Source organism: Pagrus pagrus, assembly GCF_965226575.1.
Source record: "Pagrus pagrus genome assembly, chromosome: 7".
NCBI classification, from domain to species: domain Eukaryota; kingdom Metazoa; phylum Chordata; class Actinopteri; order Spariformes; family Sparidae; genus Pagrus; species Pagrus pagrus.
Genome location: NC_140191.1, coordinates 22,444,245 through 22,461,298, shown reverse-complemented (window position 1 = coordinate 22,461,298; position 17,054 = coordinate 22,444,245). Strand labels below are relative to the sequence as shown.

Sequence of the window (17,054 nt, the reverse complement as noted above, 5' to 3'; positions counted from 1 at the left end):
TAGCACCTAGTTTTCACAGGCACATTAGCAAAACTTCAAAAAAGTGATGCAATTAGTACTGCAGTGTTAGCAAAGATAAATGAGCTATCTGGAAAGTGTTAATGTAATATATGTTAATCCCTGTGGTATGTCCCTTCACGTATTTTAAACTTCTCCCAAATGCTTTTGCAATGATTTTACAGTGTATTTGCAGAAAGGTAGCTGCATGGTCTATGGACAGCTTTATCTGCAGGAATAGAAATAATGAAAATGGCACATTTGAATTCTCAGAGTGTTCATCACCAATAGCAACAACATCATTTGGGCTATGAATTCCTCAGAAGTACAGCACAGTGTCAGCAACAGTCCTCATCCATGCATCCATCCATGCATCTATCCTTCCTCTCATCGGTCCTCCTTTGTTAATTAGTAAGATAGGGCTTAAAGCTGCTTGCCAAGCCATTCCCCTTTTGTCCTCGTCTGTTGCATGGCTGAGTTGAAGGCCTTATTATTTCCTCACAAAGGGAGCCTGGTGAACGGACATTAACTCGGATTCAAACCAAATCCAACACCATCCCAATTAGTGAGATTATAGCTGTCACAGTGCATGCCGAGCCGGGCTGCCTCACCTAACCAAAAGAGACTAATGAAATACCGACAGCTGCTGTGAGACATGCACGCATATATATGCACACTCACAGTCAACAAATAAGCATGCATACTAAACATGCAAATGCACGAAAGGTATGCAAATTTACACATATATGTACATACACTCATTGGAAACCACAGCCACACACCAACATATAACCTCCAGCTGTGGTTCCTTGACCCAACAAATCCAGTTTGTTCGGATTTGAGCAGTGGTACTGATTTTGTGTAACAGATATGAGCTCGGTGTTTGTGCTGTAAGACTTAGTCAACAAGTCCAGTATTACTGCAGCAGTTTGCTGCTCTGCACAGAGTGTGTGCACAGCTCAAGGGACATAATGTCATAACCACTACAGCACAGGTGCTTCTCAAAGATTTGTCTGTCTGTCTGTCTCTCTGTGTCTGTCTATCTATTGGTATGTCTTTTGTCCCTCTCTCTTCTTGTGTCTTTCTTCTGCTGGTTTTATTTCTGTGACAGAATGGAAGCAGCAGCAGTGGAAGTGGTGGTTGGCTTTCTGTGTGTTATGAGCTGTTCCCTTTGATGTCCCCAGTACTACAAAACGAAAAACCACCCCACCACCTAGACTCCATCCAAACTCACACACCAGTCTGCTCTGCTTTGCGGTTCATCACAACATAAAATGTTCAGTAGTCATGGCGTAACACTGACTCTATACCTGCCATCTCACTCTCATTTCCTATGGCTTAGATAGAAAACATGCCCCATTTTTTACCCACCAGAGACAGCCCTAATGAGAACATTTCATTTGAGTGAATTCATAGATGTGAAAGAAAGGTGGTGCAAGACACTGGAAATGTACTGTATGTTCCCTAACAGTAAAAAAGACAGGCAAGATAATTCAGGATAATGAAAACGCATTTGGCTTCAGAGGTCAAACTGTATTCATCATTTCTCATAACCACAGCTGGTTGCCTTTTAATGCTGGCCTCGCTCTTTTTATGGAGAGAAAGCTCCTGGTGTCAAAGCAGTGAAAGGTATTGGTCCTCCGGGTTGTTGGCGTGGTGACAACTGCTCATTGGTGCATTTTGTGTTTTATAGCTGCTTCCTGGAGGACTCAAAAGACATACAGTTTGAGTCTAAGTCCTCTCTGTAGTGTCCCTCTGCATGACAGACAGAAACACTGTGTTGTAATTCACTGCCATACCAGCTTAAAAGGGCCCATCTGTGAACACACACGACAGTAAAAGTGGAAGGCATCCTCAGTTTCTTTTTTTCATTGCTCCTTGTCTGGTTATCTCCCATTGCAGGTGACTCGGCCGACACTTGTGGGGATCCCGGCACACCTGCCCATGCCAGCAGGGAGGCAGGGAACTTCAAAGTGCGGAGCAAGGTGCGCTTCACCTGCGCGGTGGGACACACACTGTACGGCTCGGCAGAGAGGATCTGCTTCCCCAACGGGACTTGGTCTGGCAGACAGCCATTCTGCAAGCGTAAGAGAAATATTTAAAATGTCTCTCTGATGTATTGTATAAAACAGTACGAAATTATAATTAGATGTTAACTTAATCGGATTCCTAGTCAGGTTTCCTTATTCTTTGAGCATATATTCCGTATTTTAAATGAATTTGGTAATAATTCTAGACTGAGTTCTTGTTTCCAAGTTGCACATCAGGTTTAGTTTACTCATCACAGAGAGCACTAATCAGCAGTCTCATGTCTGAGGGGTTATTTCGGCTCTGGCTTGGTAACTGCACAATTTTAGCAGAAAGCCTGTATTACAAACTTGGTGATGGTATTTTGGGTATTTACTTACCAGGAGAGGAACAAAAGATGCTTTTGAGTTGCATAATAAGAGTTATATTTAAGAGTTAAAGACAGAATATCTCAGGATCTCCTCCAATTTTGATGATTCTTTTTAAACCCAAAACACAAATAGCGCAGTTTGTTGAGTTTGTTTTGTATACCTTCCAAAACTGGTTATCCAAAATAGTATCGGTTTGGTACCAAAAACTTGCATCAGCCGTGGAGTAGAAACATTTCAAACAATAACCAGCCCTAACTCGGAGACACAAACATTGTATGCAACATATGGGCTGCATGCAAGCATGAACGTTCATTGAGTGTACAAAATAGGTGCTTGTGTGCATCCACACCTACACACACAAATGATTTCAAATGCTCACAAACACAGTACTGCACCAGATGGATAAGTATCTCTCTGTTGCAGTCCGGTATTTTCTGCCAGCACATGGTGCTGTGACTAGCTTCCAGATTGCAACCAAAAAAATCATTAATTGTAGACACCTAAAGCCAAGTTCTTTTCAGATTGTGATAAATTAATCATTGTGGATTTTGAAGATATTAGTTCGTAGAATGCCAGCTCTACATCTTGCATAAATTACCCCCAGGGGTCAACCGGATATTGAGGCAAATGTTTGACTGCTCTCCTCTACTTACTGTCCGCCAGCTTGGCACAATGCCAGTGTAATTTTTAATAACATAGGCCAATGCACAGACCCTCTGAACTACTCCATGCATATCTACCTTTCATTCCATCTCTCTTATTTCTCTCTCTTTGTCTTTTAGTCTCACTCTTGTCACTATCCTTCATTTCCCCTGATGTTAGCCTTTTCTCCCCTGATTTCTCTGTCTTAATCTAGTTCTCTAGCTGTCTCTCCACCCCTGTCCACTCCTCCATCTGTCCTTCCTCTGTCTCTCGCTCTCTCTGTTGCTCAGCTTTACACTCCCTCCACTCCTTTTGCCCCACATCTTTCTTCTACTACCTTTTTATCTCTCCATCTCCCAGCTGAACTCCTGATTTAAAGATTGTTTTAGCCACCTCAGGAGGGAGGGGGCAGGAATTCACTGGAGCCTGAATGAGTTTCCCTGCTGTCTGTCTGTGATCTAAAGCCCTGTCTATTGTTAAAGCCCATCCATCCGTTATCCACAACCTTTTATAGTCACTGGGAAACAGTCAGTGTGGATATTCAGCTCAATATCCATCTCACAAAATCATCAAGGTCTGTTTTGAATTTCTGTCTCGAATCATTGAGAGAGGAAGCCAAAAAGGGCAACTGTGTGCGTTTGCACTTACAATAAAGTAAGCATGTTGGCACCTGGTGTGTTGGGATATGTTCCTGAATGATGCGTTTGCACCTCAAAGAGTTAGAGTTTGTGTGTGTGTGTGTGTGTGTGTGTGTGTGTGTGTGTGTGTGTGTGTGTGTGTGCTTGTGAGCAAGAAATTGGCAATTTGGCAATTAGGTGATTGAGAGAGCAAATCAGTTTTGTAATTAGACATGATTTAGAGCAGAAGAAAAACACAAGAAACAAACTCAGTCCTCATCAAGAATACATTTTTTGTTGGCATATTCTGGAAATGCTGTAAAGGACACCTTTGTATAAGCCCATTGAGTCTACTACAGTCTACTACAGATAGTCTATTTTTTCCTATTGAAGATTAAACACTGTGCATGAAATTGAGCCTCTTATGTGAGTTGAGTTTGTGCTTTAAATTATACGAGTGATTAAAAGTTAAAATAATAGTAATTCTGTATCTATTCATTATTTTAAAAATTTAACTTTACTCCCACGGTGCTCCTCCTGTTTTTAGACAGCAATAAATGTCATTACCATGGGTGCACTATAGGATTTGACAATATACAAACTGCACTTTATTTGCTGATGACTCATCAGTGGTGTGATTGGGATATTGTGTACCACTGCATCAGTTCTGCTCATTAGCCCCTCTGAATAAAGCTGCGACCCTGTATAGATTAGTGGTTCTTTACTGGTTTGGTTCACAGCTGCTTTACAAAAGGAAAACGATGCTTCCTCGCATCCCTTGATGTGTGGCACATGTATGATGGGGAACTCTGACACAAGCCAATGAGCCAAGAAACTGTAAATATTAATCAAGTCAAAAGCAAAACGGCAATATTTTCATAAACAAATATTAACATTCCTGCAATAAGGAAGGAGAATTTTTTTTCAGCCCTTTGAGACCTTCAGAAGTCACCATCAAGCCACCTTGGGGGCTTCCACACCTCAGATTGTGAATCACTGATATGAAAAATAGAAAATCCATTACAATTTTACACCTTTGACCTTCACCTCCTCTCTTTTCTCCCCTGTCTTGCAGCGGTACAGTGTAGTAATCCAGCTACACCTGCTCATGGCCGTATTTCCCGAGTGGATGGCACAACTTTCTCCCACTCCATCGTGTATTCTTGTATGGATGGATATTTCCTCACTGGATCACCCACACGCCAGTGTCTGGCAAATGGCACATGGTCTGGCACGGCTCCAAACTGTACAAGTGAGTTTTATACACAGAAACATGAAGGGATAATGGAGTCATGTCTCCTGGTCTTGTGGAATACAGTTAAAAGGGCACAGTGCTGCAGAGATTTTATGTGATTTTATGGAAGAAGAGCAAATCATTCACTACTCACTGTCAAAGAAAATTGTGAAATGATGGTGTCTGACCAATGAGATGTAGGTCAGGCATAGTCCCAATTATATCAGTGCTGTGAAAAGGGAAAAAGAGTACAATTGGTTGTTTCTTGGTTGATCACATCTAGCTCAGTCACATTTAACCCAACGGTGTCAGTCACAGAATAAGTTATGTTGCTTTCAGAAATGGAACAAAACAATAAATGAAAATGAGATGAGAAGTGGCCCAGCATGTCGGTCACGGTAAATGTTGTACTGTTAGTACAGTAGGCACTGTTCATGTGATCTGTGTGCTGCTGTATGAGCAAATTAAACATATCATAAATACTGTAAAGCAGATAAACCCCTGTCAAAAGAATGAAGAGAGATGGGGCTCTATTTCTGCCTAAAGGAGGCGCTCTGAGTGATCACCAGTGGTGCTAAAATAGGGTATAAGATTTCAAATAGCACATAAATCTCTTTGAGCCTCTCTGCCTGCAAAGCATCAAAACTGTCAGGCAGTTTTTTATTGTCTGGATCTCAGCAAATGAGCCTTGCAGTAATTAAGAAGTATGCCAATCTATATTCAATTTGCACCAGGATGACTATCAAACAAAATTACACATTGTTCTTCTCTCTGAAAATCACCATATTCTCTCCTCTTCATTCTTTTTGCTTGTTATTGAATCACAAGAAAAGATAAATGGTATGGGCATAATTTTCAATTTTGGAATGAAATGAGTCTCTGGAGAGATATACACAGGGAGGGAGGGAGAAGGAGAGAAAGATTGGAAATTGGATTGAATAATAATGATCAAACTTGCAAGAAATGCAGAATGGCTCTCTTGCCTTTTTCCAGTCTTTCAAGCCTGCTCAATGCTAAACTTATTACTGTTATCCAACTGTATGCTATCATTTCACATTAAATTTTAGTGGTCAGTTCAGGGACATCAACACTTAAGATGCCGAGATTGGCTTGGTGGGCCTTCATTAAGGAAGCAATCATTTTCACGGTTCATGGGTAATCGATCATGTAGGTTACCAGATCAAAGTCACACAACATTCTCAAGGGGAGAGAGAAAAGTTCTTCCTCTCTTCTTTTCCTTAATGTACTTGATGGCTGATGAATGAAATTTATAGAGCATGTTAAGGAATTAGGGAATCAGTAGAGGTGCACTATGAGAGAGGCTTGCTCAGTGAACTGTAAACTAAAGCCATAAAGCACTTTATGAAGTAAACAGTAAACACTGATCATTCAGGCAGACTGTTTGCCTTGTAACATGCTGTAATCCTGTCTGTTTAGATCTACTGTTTTTAGTATTCCTCCTCTTCTCTTCCCCACTACTTCCCTTTCTCCCCTACTTTAAATACCAACACAGTGGTGTTGGATTCCTTGTGGACATGGGGTTGGAGGGATCAAATCAAAATAGAATAAAGTTAACTAAGTTAGAGTCACATTTCTGCAGCATTTTCCAACAACAATTAAGAAACAAAACGGTACCCTGACTCGTAGTGGTTCCACATAAAAATAGAAAATAACTAAATTCAAAGTCTGATTAAAGATAAAACTGAAATAAGTCTGTCTACGCACACACACACACACACACACACACACACTAATTTTAACCTTTGATTCAGTTGTAAGTGCTCCAGTGTTATTACAAAAAAGGAAAATACATTTTTCATGATGCAGCATCATAATGTGGTGGTTCAAAATATGATACAGTAAGGGATTAAACAAGATCAGATTACTGACCAACCGCATTTAAATACAGGTTTTCCTGGGAGGAAGTTGTTGAAGTGCATGAACTCATCTGATTTCCTGCCTTAACCTTATTTCTCCCACTAACCCAGTTTTCTTGGGAGCAAGTAAATGTTACTGAATGAAAAAGCTGTAGAGTCAAGTTGAGTTGTTGAAGTCAACAGCCTGCAGCTTTTCAGCTTTGTGCTGACTGACTGGGTTTTTTACTCCCGCAGATAGAGGGGCACATTCAAACATTTACATTTTTGTGCATATACTTTTCTGCCTCTCTCTTTCTCTCCTCTCGTCAGATCGCGTTTTCACCTCCTCACAAGATGTCTTCTTGTTGAAACCAAATTAACTTTTTATGAGCTATCTTGTGTTTATGCCGGCTGCTTCTGGACGATGTGTTGACATTTGCAGTTTTGAGTGAAATGTCTCAACAAGTGTTGGATGGATTGCTGTGAAAATTGGTTCACACTTTAATGTCCCCCTCAGGATACATTGTTACACTATAACTTTTTGGACTTTTCATCAGTTCAACTTGAAAAAAGTCTGCACACTGTACTTCCCTTTTATGTGCAATTTATTAGCACCTCCACAGATTCACAAGGGCTCTTCCTCCAACAAGAGCAGTAGCTCGAAGCTCACCTGTGGATGTGCAAATTAATTGCATGTAAGTGTGTTACAGTGTGCAGACTTTTTTCAGGTTGAGTTTATTTTAATCATCTTTTGGTTTGGCAGTTGCCTTAAACGGTTTTGGGATGTGCGTGATTTCTATGTATTATTTGGCTTCAGGTCACAACTTTTATTTGTCCCATACTTTGGTTTATGACCGGATACTTGCAAAGCTAATGACATTGCCATGAATCTCAGCTATATTTTTAAACAGATTAGCAAACGTTAACATGCAAACACCTGAGAAGGTAAACATGGTAAACATAATGCTTTCCAAACATGAGCATGTTAGCATTATAATTGTGGGCATATTAGCATATCAACATAATCAACTGGCCCACAAAAGGAGCTCACTATCTACAAGGCCTGTAAAGTCCACAAAATTTGAAAAGTTGAGAAGTCAGTTTATTTATTACACAATTCCCATTAAAGGCAGACAGCCAGGCATATTTACATAAACATTAAATACATCAGTGCCAGTTGCACTGCAGATCAGTCATCTGACATATATGCAGGATAGAGTGTGCAGGAAAAACACGTAATAAATAGCCATATAAACTGTGTCATCCATCAGACAAACGTGAAGACTGTACAGGTAACTTTTTGTTTTCCCTGATTTCCTGCAGAGTGTCTCACCTGTCAGTGTTGTAGTTTTGTGCTGATTTTGAAAATCAAAAAAAACATCTGAGATTAGATTCATTTTTGGAGCACACAAGAACATGCTGCCATCAATCTAGAACCTCAGTTGGTGGCAAAGCTAGGACTTCACTTCTTGTCTGTTGTCATAACTAGCAGCTCTCAGATGTATTTTGTCAGGATACACAGTTAGTCTCACCCAAGAATGATGACTATGTCCAAGTATTGAAGTCCCTGGCAGCAACTGAAAATAAACAAACAGGAATTCATTTAAGGGAGGAGGCGTTAGCAGGGACAGCCATATGTATCAAACTGACTTCTTACATTAAGGTGAATAAGTCAGGAAGGATTTATGTAACAAGTAGACACACATTAGAGTTGTAAGATAAAACAAGGGCGATGAAAAAGCAATCAAATAGAGGCTAGAGACCTGAAGATTCATCAGAGATAGCACAAGGTTAAGACCTGACAATGTCGTGGGCCAACACTTGGCTATCTGTTTACTTTGGAGAAATTGTGCAACAGGAAGAAGCCAAGAATCGGCAGAAGAAAAGGAGAGATGGAACAAAAATTACTGGGGGAAGAAAGCTCCTCAACATTATTATTATTTTCACTGGGTTCGCCCCTTGATTTGGACAAAAAACTAGCCTATATCTCAAAATCATATACTGAAAGTGGTGCATTTAAGAAGGCGATTATGTATAGAAAGCATAATTATGACTATTGGGATTACTGTGACAATACAGCCATTCCTCACACTTCTGGTCACAGTACAACAGATGCTGTGCGATGACACTTTGAGTGCTTGTTCATAAACTAATATGGCTACAGCTGTGTTATCAGCATCTGTCGATATTTATAATTTTCACGTAACTGAACATCTTAATTGAAGCCTTGAAAGTCATTGTTTATTTTTATTGCCCAGTATGCTTTATGTGCAGACAGATATGTGTGCTGACAGATATAAAGTTGACATTTTGGAGATACTTGGAGGTTGTTAATTTGACAACAGTATTGTTCAAATTGCTGTAACCAGGTGACATTATAATGAAGCCCCTACGTCCTGAAATTAAGCTATGTTCACGTCATATAGGCTGGATTGTAGAGGAAAGCAATTAACAGTTACTGGTCACCACCACACATGTTTGGTGAAGTTTTTCTTGTAGCTTTTAACTTCATTCTGTCGTACAACATGACTCGGTGCAGTTGCACCTTTGATGTTTTAATGCTATGTTTGGTGAGTCATTTTCATCATGCACAGTTGCATTTGTCACATCTGCTCAAAACTCTTGAATACTTTTGATATGAGGCAGAGAGGATAATTGTGAATCATCACCCACCCTTTTTGCCTATACTGGAGCATATGAAGAAAAATTACAGATGTGTGATTATGTCCTGATGATGCAAGATATGAAACCAACAAAAACTTAACAGGAGAACAATAAAAATAGAAAATCTACAGGAGACAAATCTCACCCCTCTCTCTTAAGGATGCATAGGCATATTGCAGTTCAGTATGCTTTGATAACTTTTCATCATTCTACATCATTATTTGTATGTTTTCTGATACAAGTTCCTTCTGTTTGAACGCCAATGACAGTGATCACCTGTGGTGACCCTGGTATTCCAGCGAATGGCCTTAGATTTGGCGATGACATCACAGTGGGCCAGAATGTGACGTTCATGTGCCAGCCAGGATATGTGATGATAGGAGTCGACAACAATGTCACAAGGACCTGCACCAACAATGGCACCTGGAGTGGCACCATGCCAGCATGCCAAGGTAAGTGCCACCCACAAATGCACACACTCACACACACTGCATCACTCGTGTCTCACACACACTGCATCACACACGTGCCGCAGCAGATAGTCAACCTTGATAACCGTCAGACTGTGCTGTAACAACCTTGGCACGCTAGCACATAGTCACGTACAATATACAGTACATGCTTACACCCTGATATCTAATGAGATTAGCAAGCAAGGTGACACAGAGCTTCCAATGTGGTCAAATAGTGTCTACGAGACACACACACACAAATATGGATATGCAGGCGCATATATTTGCATGCATGCCTAAGTATGAACATGCACCCGCACATAACACTACATGCAATTTGAATATGTTTATCTATTTCCATATTTCCAGATATTTGCAATTTTCAAGATAAGAGATGGCATTGCTTGATACATAATACCTTTTTAGAGCCCTCAACCTAAAACACAGTGATTTCCCCCACAGCTGCACGTACAGTAGTATTGCACCTTTGGTGGCACAGAGCCAAGGCTAAAAGCTCCTCTGACACATGATGATGGATGGCTGACAAGTTCTCTTCATCACAACAAGGATCCCTCTAATTGTACTCCCAACAGTTAATCACTGGCTCCTGCTCTCTGAAAGTTTGTGCGCACTCTATAGGCTTGATTAACATCAAAGTTAGAAAATCCACCAAGAGGACTTAGCTGTTGTAAGCCCATCAGCACTACATCACTCTGTGATTTATGACGCTCGAGTGGAGGCATAGATTAGCATGTCTGCCATCGACACCAAAAAGTAAGTATCACAGGGAAGATTAACTTGTGCAGCGAACAGTTGAAAAGTACACCAGGAAGAGCCCACAAGGCAAATGGTGGCTCATTGTTGCTAAGGAACTGTTCTCAGGCACAGAAAGGCAAGCTGGCATCGTATTTTCCTCTCGAGAAATGGGAAAGGACAAATGAAATGTGAGAGAAAAAGAGGCAGGGTTTTTGATAGACTGACATGCTCACAGACAACAGGTAGGAGATGTACAGTATGCATCAATAGGTTCCAGAAAGCTTAAGAGGTTCAGACACAGACACATTCTTCAGAAGGGAATGAGTGAAACCATGGTGCCTGTTGATAGCTTCTCTTCTTACATAATGACTGTTTTTGTTCCTAGATGTTCTCAGTGTATAGAATGATGTTGTAGACCCAGAAGTAGTTGCCATCGCCTTTCTCAGCTCAAAGGCAACTGTGGTTTTAAGCCACACACTTCTTGCCCTCCTCAGGCTCCCTAGGACCTTGGCTTGAAGTTTACAACATTCAAACTGACACTTATTAGTAATATTTCATGGGTGCTTTTCATTATTAACGCGCAGTGTTCCATGGTGTGTTGAGGTTGTTGGATGAATCGATGGTCGCACAAATGTTACCCAAGGCAGTTTTAATGGAGAGAGAGAGAGTTGCACAGAGGAGCACTGGTGTATGTGTGCACGCATGTGTGTATAAAAGCGCGTGAAGCTCCTAACCTTCGAGCTCTAATCCTTGACAGCTACCGCAACAGCTAAGGCACTTGTCCCTGATGCTGCTATGCTTAATGGGGGTGGTGTTGAGAAGAACAGAACCGTAAAACTTAGCCTTCCTCATCTCACACACTCACACACATATACAATCACATAGGGGCATTCAATTACACAACTGTCTATCTCATGCATGCATAGACACTGACTCTTACATACCTTTAGTTCGTTCTGACCTGATTGCATTAGTCAGCAAGCCACAGGGTCTGTCTTATCTCACTCTTGGAGCCGCTCTCACTTTTCCGATTATCCTTATTTCTCTCATGGGGTGAATGAATAAAGAAAGTCAAGAGAGAGGAGTTTGATTAGTAAGTGGGTGCTCTATATTAAGTTTGTGATTCCTAATTGTGAATGGTGGGTATTTAGAAGGAATACAGATTTTTTACACTTTATTTTCTCCTTGTTATTGTTCGCTTCCCCTCCCTTGGTCTCTTTCTAAGACTATCTAGGACAAGTAATAATAATAAATAATAACAGCTCACTGGCAATTACGTGTTTTTTTTTCATCTCTCTCACTGACAGCCCACGCAGAAAGAGGTCTTAGGAAAGGACTGAGAAAATATCTTTTTTCTTGTCTTGCATCTCAAACTGAAAACAATGCCTCTTCCGATAAGATGGGCTGCCTTTTTCTTTTACATGATTGGGTTCAAGCTGTAGGTGCAGCAGTCCAGTCGGGGTCGGGATGAGCTGTTTGAAATTTTCATGATGTGGGTTATCTGTCACCTTGTCACAGATTTGGATGATACACAGTATTATGCGCCAGTATTCTGAGAGGGATGGGAAGAGAGAGAGGGAGGGAAAGGGAAAGAGAATTTGAGGCTAAAAGAGATAAACGTGTTTTACGTGTGCCGACTCTGTGCATAATTTTGCACTTAATGTGTGTGCGTCAGTACTAGCCATGGTGTATGCGTGTGGTGTGCTTACACACACTGCCGATGACACATCCTAAGCCTCGCCCGGCAAGGATTCAGTTAGAATCCCCGGTTTGGCGTGTTCAGCTAAGAGGCACTAATGCTGCTTAGAACTACTTAGGAAAATGGGGACACTCTCTGCTTCCCATTCAGTTCTGCCTGCCACCCATGCCTTTTTTTTATCATTTATTTTCAGTAATTCTGATGCAGTGCTTATGGGATGAGTAGGCCTTCTTCAATAATCAGCGTAATTTACCTACTTGTGCACGTGCACTCACACATTCTACCTCCATCTGTCTTTTATTCTCCCTCTCTTTCTTTCTCCTACACAGACATACTTCAGTGAGACACATACACGCCCAAACACACTTCATACTTCACAGCATCCAGCTGGGCATTTTAGTGAGGCATTCCAGAATGAAGTGCCTTTTTTCTTAGGGCTCCAATGCAACAACATGGAAATCCCAAATTGAAGGCACTCTTTACTAATTCATTAACATCAAAGAGAAACAGTTTCAAGTGAACTTGTTTCTCCTTGAGAACTTGAGAAACAAAATGACATTAACAAACTAAACATTCAAAAACAGATTGCACACCAGTATGCTCTTTCCTTTAACTTGTATCCACCATTCATCATGACCTCAATATATTTCCAAATAGAGCATCTAAAGCATATACTGTGTGCTGTATAGTGCTGCAACATGTCCATATGGAACTCTTTTTGCATCCGCTGCCAAACAAGAACAAAAGATGGTTCCACCTTGGAGAGAATGTGTGAATATCCCACAGTGGCTTGCTCCACATTCACTACAATTCATTGTGTAGAAAAAGAAAATTTAAATTTACAAGGCACAAAAGGTGTCCACCAATCGCCTACCTTATATCAACACCATCATAATCATAATTAAGACCTATTAATTTTCACACTTTAGGTGTCATATAGTGTAAAAACAAGCTTTGAACAGCTTGCCAAAAAAGAGGCTTCTATGCAATAATGTATCAGTGTTACTTTTGCCAGCTATTTGAGATTTAATACTGAGAAGTTATGTCCAAAGTAGTTGCCGTTATTCTTTGAATTCATCAGAATTTCTCAGGTTAGAGGCTTGATGCTGACAGGTGTCTGCCTGTCAGGGTCAAGCAGGCACTCATGGAAGTGTCAGTGGACAAATAATCTCAAAAATGTGCCACAAGTGGCAGCTAGTTAAACCTGCTGTAACTAAGTCTTATCCTGATGCTTATAAATATGTGTTTGTGTCTATTCCTGCCTAGAGCAGAGATGTCCATAGAGTCTGCCTTCACACGGCTGCATCTGCATATTTTTGTCATGTAATTAGTAAGTGAAAAGGACTATGTTGGTGCCCTGCCAAAACACTAAACCTTAACTTGAGAACCATGGTGTTAACGTGACAGTTTAAGTAACTCCATTTGTAAACTAAACATCTGATCTTGCCCGACAGTTGCACGGCTTGGATATAGCCTTACTGCAATTTGCAGGTCTTTGTTCAAGTGTGTCGGCATGCGTGAGTGTGTCTGAAAGAAAGAGAGACTTGGGGAAATCATGGGTGTTAAGGGAAGATAGTAATGGTATAAAACAACTGCTATAATTTATTCACAACCCTAAAACCCATATCCCATCTGCATCCCCGTGGGTTCATCTCCAAGTGTGTCAGAACAAACTCTGAGCTTTATTATGCATTCATTTATTACATTTGTTGAGCAGAAAGTTTATGGCTTACACAGACACAAGATGTCCCCTCATTTCTCTGAGAAATTATTCAGCATACTCCAAACATGAACAGCAGAAAAATCCCACACAGTCACAGTCAAAACACAGACCATTTCGTCCGGCTGAAAACCTAGTTTTCACCCACTCACTCATAATCCACATTATATAGACTGTGAATTTGTGCTACCCCTTTTGCCCTTTGATAACTGTAAAATAGCACTATAATTTAAAGCATGCAGTGTAATAATAGATTTGAAAAAACACGTTCATGTTCAACCTGCATGAGAAAATTAACTTTTCTCCCATTATGTATTAAAAAGAAGCAGTGCTTAGGTGCTTTGGGACATTGAAAACTTTTATCATTCTTGATATAAATGGAAAGATTAAAGCTGCAAGTGATAATTTATTGGGTAAAAAGAGGGCTTATGACAATGTTTAATAATTTTTTACCACAGCTACTCCCTCCCACCATCACCACCGCCTCCATTTATCAAAATTGTCGTTAGAGATGCAAAGAAACAGGATATAGCCATATCCCTTTAAATCCACATTAATCATAGTAATTATCTCCAAGCTTCCACATTTTCTATCATCCTTGACTTACATCTGATAGCTGTTTTGGTTCATTGTATAAAGATGGAAGAAACTCTTGTTTCCTTAAGGGTCTTTTATGATCCTTCATTTTTATGTCCAGGGCTGTAGATCCAAAATGTTTTTGATGTAGTACTGTAATTGCATGTTGCATGAATGCAGGTCCCAATGCTACTGCAAAATTGACACACATTCAGAGCCATGCTATCATTTATTGTGATCAATGACCAGCTTCTGTAAAAATGCTGCTCTCCTTAACACATGGTTATAGCTAACCTCCTAGTACTTCAAGTTGAAGCAAGTCTGTGATGAATCACTGAGATTTACCAAGGCAAATAAATGAGAATGTTAAGTGTAACAACAGGGAATACAGTGCTGATCATATTTGGTGTAGAAAATCCACTATGTGTGCACCAACAGCACTATTTACTGCAGTCTCAAGTGCTCACCCCCATATCTTAAGTTAAGTCTTAAGTCAATGTCAATTCTAAAGTGCTCACAGTGTAGCCACAGTAGTAACAAATACTGTACATACATACGCTACATTATTTTGCAAACACATAGATGCTCTAAATGTGCACAGGTCAGTAGTGTTTTTTTATGTTTGCAAATAAAGATGTACTCCAAGCATCAGTCAATACACATTACACCATCTCCCAGACTGAGAAAATTGACATTTACCAGCAACATTATGAGGTGAGTAGGAGGAATAATGAGATTGCTTTTGGCTTTATCATACACATCTACTGCAAATTTAACCTGATAACTTAATGAAATCTAGTTTAGTTCAAAGACCACCCTCAACTCCACCTCCTTGATGTTTGCTTTAGATCCCCCAGCAATGATAGATTCAATTGTTTAACATTAGACAGGCCTAAATGCTGTCCGTGTATCATTTATTAATATTATAGAGTTTGCAAAATGTCCGATTTTTGACTGTCCGTCTATGACTTCTGCTCAGTTTCAAGTAGATCTGATTTGTTCTCTCTGTCTCTGTATTGAACATTTTTTGTGCATTGATTGTATAGTTAGTTATAGTTAGTTTTTCTTTACTCTTTCCTCACTTTTCTCCACAGTGGTGACTTGTCCTACACCCCCATCCATCCCCAACGGCCTCCTGGAGGGCTCAGTCTTGGAGTGGGGTACCAGCGTGAGCTACAGCTGCCTGCCTGGCTATGAGCTGTCCTTCCCTGCTGTGCTCACCTGCACAGGAAATGGAACCTGGAGCGGAGACCTGCCTCAGTGCCTGCGTGAGTCACCAGTTTGTACTTGAATGATAATTATAATGGTAATTATAGAGGTCTATTGAGGAAGTCTCCTTATGTTAATACTGAAATGGTCTTGGTGACATTTCTGTCACAGACAGAAACATGGTTATTTGCACAGTGGGCTAAATTGAATTATTTCTCTTGATATCCTTTTTAAACATTATCAAGCATGTGAAATGTTGAACTCATAATTAAAATCTGGCATCCTGTTGCTTTTCCTCTTACACATCTATTGATCATGAATTCATGTTAAATCATTTGGAAGTAAAATTAAAAGATTGTAGAAGATCTATTTGACTGTGAAATTACAATTACTGTGTGTTGAATTTGTGGAAAATATGGAATACTGAATGTTATAATAATCCAGTCTGGCAAAGGGGTATCATTGTGCAAATGTATATGGGGAGTTGAGAAATAACAGGTCATTTCTCAATATTTGTTATGCTAGGGAAATCTCTGTTGTTATTTTACAGCTTATCTCATACATTCATTACATTCAGTAGGTGATTTGAGGTGGGATAAGTAGCGATGGCATCCTACTTGTTAGCAAAATGACCAACATGCATCCCCCGTGTTAACCTGCCACACCCCCAAGTAGCAAAGAGCAACCAAGGCTCTGAAATATCAGTAGCCTAACTGTGCTCTGTATCGATAAATCCATGGTGCTGTCCATGGTGTTGAAGTAGCAGACAGATTTGTAATTGTCGTATGTAAGTCCCACTGTTTTGTCAGCTAAAATATTTTAGATATATTAACTACATATATTATAAATACTGAGTCCTATACTATATTATAGCATATATACCCCTATAGAGTAATGTCACCTTCATGATCAGAGTGGCAAGTAGCAACATATAATCGCAGAAGAGCGGAAGAATCACAGAGACACACTGCTGTTTGTAGTAATCATATGATATTGCTACGATCATTCAGCAGCATCTGTGCTGCTGAAAAATTCATCCCCAGACGAAGCCACCCTTAGGGGAGACATGACTATATATACAGTTTTTACAGTAGATGATGTAAGAAGTCTTGCAATAATGAACTTTGGGAGGTATACATTGGTGTGTGTTATTTTGTGGTAATTCTAAGTACTATATCGTAGGCAACTGGACTTGCAAGCCCCTTCTACCACTTACTCACTTGCCCCTTTAGA

The 17,054-nt window shown here is 40.2% G+C and overlaps 1 protein-coding gene across 4 annotated transcripts in view; it reads left to right on the top strand.

Moving 5' to 3' along the window:
- The window catches only part of LOC311259924 (CUB and sushi domain-containing protein 3-like), a 220,555-nt gene that overhangs the window by 182,820 nt on the left and 20,681 nt on the right, over positions 1-17,054 (top strand). For all 4 annotated transcript variants that reach the window (XM_084357339.1, XM_084357337.1, XM_084357338.1 and 1 more), the window contains 4 exons: positions 1,900-2,082; positions 4,731-4,907; positions 9,679-9,861; positions 15,707-15,880. In XM_084357339.1, coding sequence (XP_084213465.1) covers positions 1,900-2,082; positions 4,731-4,907; positions 9,679-9,861; positions 15,707-15,880 — 717 coding nt within the window. The remainder of the gene's footprint in view (positions 1-1,899; positions 2,083-4,730; positions 4,908-9,678; positions 9,862-15,706; positions 15,881-17,054) is intronic.